Source organism: Orbicella faveolata, unplaced genomic scaffold (genome assembly GCF_042242905.1).
Source record: "Orbicella faveolata isolate gen_17 unplaced genomic scaffold, um_ofav_v1 contig_25, whole genome shotgun sequence".
Lineage (NCBI taxonomy): Eukaryota > Metazoa > Cnidaria > Anthozoa > Scleractinia > Merulinidae > Orbicella > Orbicella faveolata.
Window position 1 is genome coordinate 8,032,545 of NW_028301553.1, and position 7,456 is coordinate 8,040,000.

General features: G+C 45.1%; 1 protein-coding gene and 1 pseudogene across 2 annotated transcripts in view; both read right to left on the reverse strand.

Moving 5' to 3' along the window:
- LOC110050360 (uncharacterized) overlaps positions 1-7,456 on the reverse strand; it is a 35,046-nt gene that overhangs the window by 22,184 nt on the left and 5,406 nt on the right. For both annotated transcript variants that reach the window (XM_089293278.1, XM_089293279.1), the window contains exons 2-5: positions 6,711-7,104; positions 5,737-5,917; positions 5,101-5,297; positions 4,278-4,550 (exon numbers count right to left, since the gene is read on the reverse strand). In XM_089293278.1, coding sequence (XP_089149404.1) covers positions 4,278-4,550; positions 5,101-5,297; positions 5,737-5,917; positions 6,711-7,104 — 1,045 coding nt within the window. The remainder of the gene's footprint in view (positions 1-4,277; positions 4,551-5,100; positions 5,298-5,736; positions 5,918-6,710; positions 7,105-7,456) is intronic.
- LOC149108816 (uncharacterized) lies at positions 1,301-2,164 on the reverse strand (annotated as a pseudogene).

Consider the following 7,456-nt stretch of genomic DNA (forward strand, 5'->3'; position numbering starts at 1 on the left):
CTCCTGACGAACAATTGGCGATTGCCTTTGCTGCGGATCTTTGCGGCTTCTGTCGTGAGTATTTTGCGGTGATCGCCTCAGTGTAACGAACAGGTGACGACTGCTTTTGCTGCGAATGCTTGCGTCTTCTGTCGTGAGCCTTTAGCGGTGATCGCCTCACTGTAACGAACAATTGACGACTGCTTTTGCTGCGAATCTTTGCGGCTTCTCTCGTGAGCCTTTCGCGGTGATCGCCTCACTGCAACGAACAATTGACGACTGCTTTTGCTGCGAATCCTTGCGGCTTTTGTCGCGAGTCTTTTGCGGTGATCGCCTGACGAACAATTGACGATTGCTTTGGCTGCGGATCCTTCCGGCTTCTGTCGTGAGTATTTTGCGGTGATCGCCTCACTGTAACGAACAATTGACGACCGCTTTTGCTGCGAATCCTTGCGGCTTCTGTCGTGAGTCTTTTGCGGTGATCGCCTGACGAACAATTGACGATTGCTTTTGCTGCGGATCCTTGCGGCTTCTGTCGTGAGTCTTTTGCGGTGATCGCCTGACGAAATATTGACGGTTCCTTTGGCTGCGAATCCTTGCGGCTTATGTCGTGAGCCTTTTGCGGTGACCGCCTCACTGTAGCGAACAATTGACGACTGCTTTTGCTGCGACTCCTTGCGGCTTCTGTCGTGCGTCTTTTACGGTGATCGCCTCACTGTAACGAACAATTGGCGACTGCTTTTGCTGCGAATCCTTGCGGCTCCCCTCGTGAGTCTTTTGCGGTGATCGCCTGACGAACAATTGACGATTGCTTTTGCTGCAGATCCTTGCGGCTTCTGTCGTGAGTCTTTTGCGGTGATCTCCTGACGAACAATTGGCGATTGCCTTTGCTGCGGATCCTTGCGGCTTCTGTCGTGAGTATTTTGCGGTGATCGCCTCAGTGTAACGAACAGGTGACGACTGCTTTTGCTGCGAATGCTTGCGGCTTCTGTCGTGAGCCTTTAGCGGTGATCGCCTCACTGTAACGAACAATTGACGACTGCTTTTGCTGCGAATCTTTGCGGCTTCTGTCGTGAGCCTTTAGCGGTGATCGCCTCACTGTAACGAACAATTGACGACTGCTTTTGCTGCGAATCTTTGCGGCTTCTGTCGTGAGCCTTTTGCGGTTATCGCCTCACTGTAACAAACAATTGACGACTGCTTTTGCTGCGAATCCTTGCGGCTTCTGTCGTGAGTCTTTTACGGTGATCGCCTCTCTGTAACGAACAATTGACGACTGCTTTTGCTGCGAATCCTTGCGGCTTCTCTCGTGAGTCTTTTGCGGTGATCGCCTGATGAACAATTGACGATTGCTTTTGCTGCGGATCCTTGCGGTGATCGCCTCACTGAAACGAACAATTGACGATTGCCTTTTCTGCGGATCCTTGCGGCTTCTGTCGTGAGTATTTTGCGGTGATCGCCTCAGTGTAACGAACAGGTGACGACTGCTTTTGCTGCGAATGCTTGCGGCTTCTGTCGTGAGCCTTTAGCGGTGATCGCCTCACTGTAACGAACAATTGACGACTGCTTTTGCTGCGAATCTTTGCGGCTTCTGTCGTGAGCCTTTAGCGGTGATCGCCTCACTGTAACGAACAATTGACGACTGCTTTTGCTGCGAATCTTTGCGGCTTCTGTCGTGAGCCTTTTGCGGTGATCGCCTCACTGTAACAAACAATTGACGACCGCTTTTGCTGCGAATCCTTGCGGCTTCTGTCGTGAGTCTTTTGCGGTGATCGCCTGACGAACAATTGACGATTGCTTTTGCTGCGGATCCTTGCGGCTTCTGTCGTGAGTCTTTTGCGGTGATCGCCTGACGAAATATTGACGGTTCCTTTGGCTGCGAATCCTTCCGGCTTCTGTCGTGAGCCTTTTGCGGTGACCGCCTCACTGTAGCGAACAATTGACGACTGCTTTTGCTGCGAATTCTTGCGGCTTCTGTCGTGAGTCTTTTACGGTGATCGCCTCACTGTAACGAACAATTGACGACCGCTTTTGCTGCGAATCCTTGCGGCTTCTGTCGTGAGTCTTTTGCGGTGATCGTCTCACGAACAATTGACGATTGCTTTTGCTGCGGATCCTTGCGGCTTCTGTCGTGAGTCCTTCGCCTGTACCGTTTATGGCTCTCAACTGAATCATTACTGAACCATCAAGACAATCATCTTCTCCTCTGCCTGTACCGTTCAAGGTTCTCAATTGCTTCACCACTGAACAATCATGACAATCATGTTCTCGTCCTTCACATGTACTGTTCAGGCCTTTCTGATGAATGCTCTATCAAAGAACTGAAGGGAACTGAACTATGACTCTGACTTTTGTGTAAGTGCATTACCTTAATAGAAAAAAAGAACTGCCCACGAAATAGCTGGGTTTTGAGATTGTGGAGACGGTGAAGAATTTACAGGAATCTTTTCTTGCTTATATTTCATGAGCTAAAAAATCTTTCTTTCCATGGAGGTTCCTTGACTTTTTGGAAAATAACTGTGGAAAATGAAATGAATGTGAAAGTTTGTCGTATGTAAGCGTTTGAAACAACTGATAGGTTGCTTGTTGTATTTATAATCTGATAACAACGATAGATCTTCATCAATATCTAGATTAAGCCTGTTAACTAAACGGACACTGTTTATACTTCACTCTTCTTTTGGAGGGAATTGACGATTTATTTTCAGAGTGAAGCTTGTATCCCTGAAGGATAATCAGAACACTGTAAGCACATGTTATCTTTCCCTTTTCTTCACTGTTGTATGGTAAGTGTAATCTTTTAAGTGTTACAAAAACTTTGCAGTCAAATGTAAAAATGAAACCATTAACGTACCGTTTTTGTGTCCATGATACGTAATACTAAATCCGTTGTTACGTAAATAGTTTTAAGGAAACGCACCTTGCTATGGTATATTGAAATTACTCGCTCGCTGGCTGACAAAAAATGGTATACTCGAACATGCTGACAAACGTTTGGCAAACTTTTCTTATGCTGGCTAGCTAGGTGACAAATTTAAAGCATGCTGGCTCGTTGACGACCTCAACGTCGACTGCTGGCTGGGAGTCCGATAAATTCAAAATCCTGCTTGCTGGCGGTGAAGAGCGGGTATTTTTTTCCCAGGAAAGTTAAATATTAAACAAGATTGACGGGGCGACACTCGGGTAATGTTGAGCACACTGTACGGTGGATTTCCTTCGAAACTGTCGTTGGGTACTCCTGATAAAGGCGCATACAAAAGCTTCTCGTTAACCCAAATATGCATTTTATATAATTATACAACCAATGAAAACCCTAGGGAACCTTAACATATTTCATGACAATTAGGAAGTTAAGCAATCACTGACTTCATCGCTCTTTATCCTCGATACGTAGTGGGTCATGTTCTTCCTGTACTGCTCTGTTATTCTGTGTCCTTTGACCTTCATATCAGAACAACAATTACGTCAGCTCGTTCACAGCTGAATATTTGGAAAATGCTCTGACGATGCTTTCTTTTAATAAGGTACGTTATAAAATTAGGGAACCCACCGACAGGTAACGATTAAGGGGATACCGAGCTGAAAACGATGTGTAACGGAAAAGTGAACTCCATTGTTCCTTCCAAAGTCGGAGTTATCCAGAGCTGTTGAGTGCGACTAGATACTCAAGCTAAACGTTCTGTTCCAATTAGAGAAACAAGAAATCAACCGTCGTGTTTCACGGTCCTCCAAATACGCAGAATTTGGTCATTTAACGTTGTCTTTGTTTTTGCCGAGGCTACGCCCAAGGCGGGGGAGGGGGGTGGGAAAAACAGGTGTTCCCCCGTTTTAAAGTGGTATTCATTAGGGGCCAAATAAAGCTCGTGCCACACCCAGATTGACCTCTTTCAGGGATTTAATCCAAACTTTCTGACGAACATCCCCGACCTTCTTACATGGGAGATCCCCCTTTCCTACGGGGAACAGATACGAAATGTACCAAGAAGTATAACGCGCGTGTTAAGATGCATATTGTTTGCTCATTAAATTGTTTGCGTTGAGACGTTTTTGTTTCTGTTGCCGTCGTGGTTTCACAGTTTACACATCTTCAAAAGTTTAGCCTAAATTTTTCAAGTTCGTTGTTTGTAATCCGTGTTAATCCTCTCCATCCTTAACCATCCTTGCTCCTTAAACCATTACCTCAAACTATTAATTTCTGGCTTACTTCAATGTAAAGGTAATTTTGTGCGTGGCCAAAAAAATTCAAAATACCGTTACTGAGCTCCTTCAAGCATCTATTGGGTTACAAAAAATGTTACCTCCAGCCGTGGCCTCCGTTTCCATCTGATTTTTCTCTCGCTGCTTGTGGATTTGTATAAACCTTTCAGCGGAGAGCAAAGCAGAATCCAGAATATCAAGAGCGGCTCGATCCACCTCAAGGGACGGCTTGGCATCCTGTACATAATTTGCAATGAAGTAGGTTCTCTCGCTTGAGCTGCCAGTCGCCCAGGAGGCCTGGTCAAAAGCTTCATCCTTTTCCTCTTTGTCTTTTAGCTTGTCAAGATAAGTAATAACCGTCACAGGAGCATAACCTGTTAAGTAACCGAAAGATTATCAGTCACGGAGGTATCAGCTGTAAAATGAGGTACATATTTTCAGTAGTAGGACTGAATGATGACTGAAATCGAGTGACACACCCCACCCCATCACAAAATGTTCCAGGAAATGCCAGGATCAAGCTTATCCCGGTTTTCGTAGAATTAAGCGACTAGGAGTGTTTTTACTCCATCCTGGACGGGATGCTAGTGCATCACAAGGTTACCCCCCCCCCTCCCCCCCCTCCTCCAGCATTAAATTCGCAAGTATACATTTATTTACCGGGATGGAGAGAGAGAGAGAGAGAGAGAGAGAGAGAGAGAGAGAGAGCGGCAGTGAGAGAGAAAAGTGTCCTGTATAGGAACACAACACGTTGGCCCTGGTCAGGACTCGATCCGGACTGCACAATCCGGAGTCCAGCGCGCTAACCATGAGGCCATCGCGCCTGATTAATCTTCCGCCGTAATTGTCATCGAGGCTACAATAGGTATAATTTTAATTTTATCTATGAGACGAATGAACTATTTTGGTGAATATTGTCATTACCATCTTCTCGAAAGTGCTCTCTGATCTTCTGGAGTGTGTCCTTGTACTTGCCGTCCTTCAGACGCGGATCGTTTGCCTTCACAACAAAAATTACGGCGTGCGCGTACCTAGAGAGCGCTGGAGCTCGTTTTGCCGCGGCGTCCGACTCCTGACTTAACTGGTCATAGGTTCGCACGATCTCATCTCCTACACGAATTCTTAAATATAAACAATAACAACAAAAATCATTTTGAGAGTTGCTCATCACTGCGATGCGTTAATTGCATACTTCATTGGGTGAAAATAGAACTGTAAGAGTGAATTACCTTGGTCTTAGAGCCTCGATCACTTGCTAAGTCGCAAGTCCAAGGACTGCTTATATTGCCGCTATGAAACTACCACTATCCTTCGTTTCCCTCTCCAGGATCGCGTATTTTAAGAATCATCGTTGTTTAATTGTTGATTATGATCGCCTTACAAGCTGTTCTCAACTCACATTTTTCAAAGAGTAATTATATTATCAGCTTAGAAAACTTACGATACATAACCTGATAGAGGGACGTGAGCCGGGACTTTCAATACTGATGGCCTATCTCTCAAGCGAGACGTGGCTCAACTTCGGGCCAACCTAAATAACGCACGCAATTTATAATTTACCTTCCAGACATGATTTTGAGGCACTCATCCAGTAACTCTTCATCGCTCTCAAAAACTCCTCTGGTATCCACCATCCGAATGTTTTTCTGCACGTAGTATTCCTCGAGAACGATGGTACCTTCTTTTCCTGTTCCCTGCTCAAAGGCAACCTGAGGCTCTCCAATAGCTCGCTGCAAAGTGCCTAGTAAATTCAATCAAAAACGAGAGTGCTGCTAGGATATTAATGAAGGTAAAAAAAGAAACGGTCTACATACGAGCCAATTGACCTATCAGGCCGGAGTTTATCCCAGTTTCTGAAGCATGAAGCGACTAACTGAGTATTTCTACGTCCCATTATGCTAGTCCTTCGCAGGGTTACCCGCAGCATTAAATTCTCCAGTACACCTGGGCGCGGCGAGGGGAGGTACAGTGAGGGTAAAGTGTCTTGCCCAACAACACAACAGCAATGTTCCCAGCTAGGACGCGAACCCAGACCGCTCGATCCGGAGGCGAGCATTACAACCATAAGACCACTGCACCTCCATGAAACTAGTGGCAGTCTACCTTAATGCTTGTGTATTAATGACTGTCACTCGGTCCAATCACATGAACTGAAAAAGCAATGAATCAATCACAGCACGAAACAAAATCATTCATCCGGTGCCAAGCGCGGTAAAACGAGCGTGAACTTGCTCATGATTGGCTTTGGTTTTGTGGTCTGATTGGTCAAAAAATCAGCTAGTTAGCCTTGATTGGTCAAGTCACCTATGCTAATACAAGAGAGGTGGTAGCGGTGGCGGGGTTCCACTCTACTGATCAAAACAACTTCCTTCGACTGAACCGGCACGCATGTCCGCATAAATTTCCTCGAAGTCGGCTAAAACTGACAGACAAAACGGCACCGTTAACATTGACACTCGAACACTAGAGATCGCTCGCTGGCTAGAGAAATATGATTTACGTAACATGCAATTTTAAAAATAACATGTTCTCACCCACAAAACTGGTTTTTCCCGAGCCTCTAGGTCCGATTAAAGCAATGCGCAGCACATCGATGTCGTTCACCACCAAATCTCGGAAAGACGCTTTCTTGATTCTTGGGCTGCTCTGAAAGTCGTAATTTATCAGCTCATCTTTAAGCTTGCAAAATTGTTCTTCCTCCTTTTTTTTTCTTTCTCTTTCCTCCCTCTCACGTCGTTGGCGATCCAGTTGTCTTCTCTGTTCGTCCACCATAATTCTCGCGTGTTCTTGTGCTTCACGCAACGCCCGTTGACGATCTCTCTCAATCTCGTGCTGCAATTCTCTCGTTCTATTTTCATTCTCTTCTTGGGCTCTTTGCCGACCTTGAGCCCGTGCCTTAGGATCTGTTTTATCCACTGTTTCATAGTTCTTTAATTTAAAAAATAAACAAAAGAACACACAAACAAATAAACAGCTAAAAAATAAAGGTAAAACAAGCGGGTCGCTTTTGAATCTTGCCTTATGGTCATAAATTATCTGTGAGGGATTACTACCTTGGGCGTGAGCAAAACGTACCTAACATTTGCATTAAAAACCTAATTTTAATCCGTACAAATGTTTTAAAATTATCAATTTTCCAACCCTCGTAAGATTTTACACCCAAAACGTTTATGGAATCGATATTGGCAATTTTTGTTTCTAACGTCGGTCTACGAATGTACATCGCGCGACTTTCAATTGCACTTGTGTGACTTTGATTTGCATTTGCGTGACTGGAGAT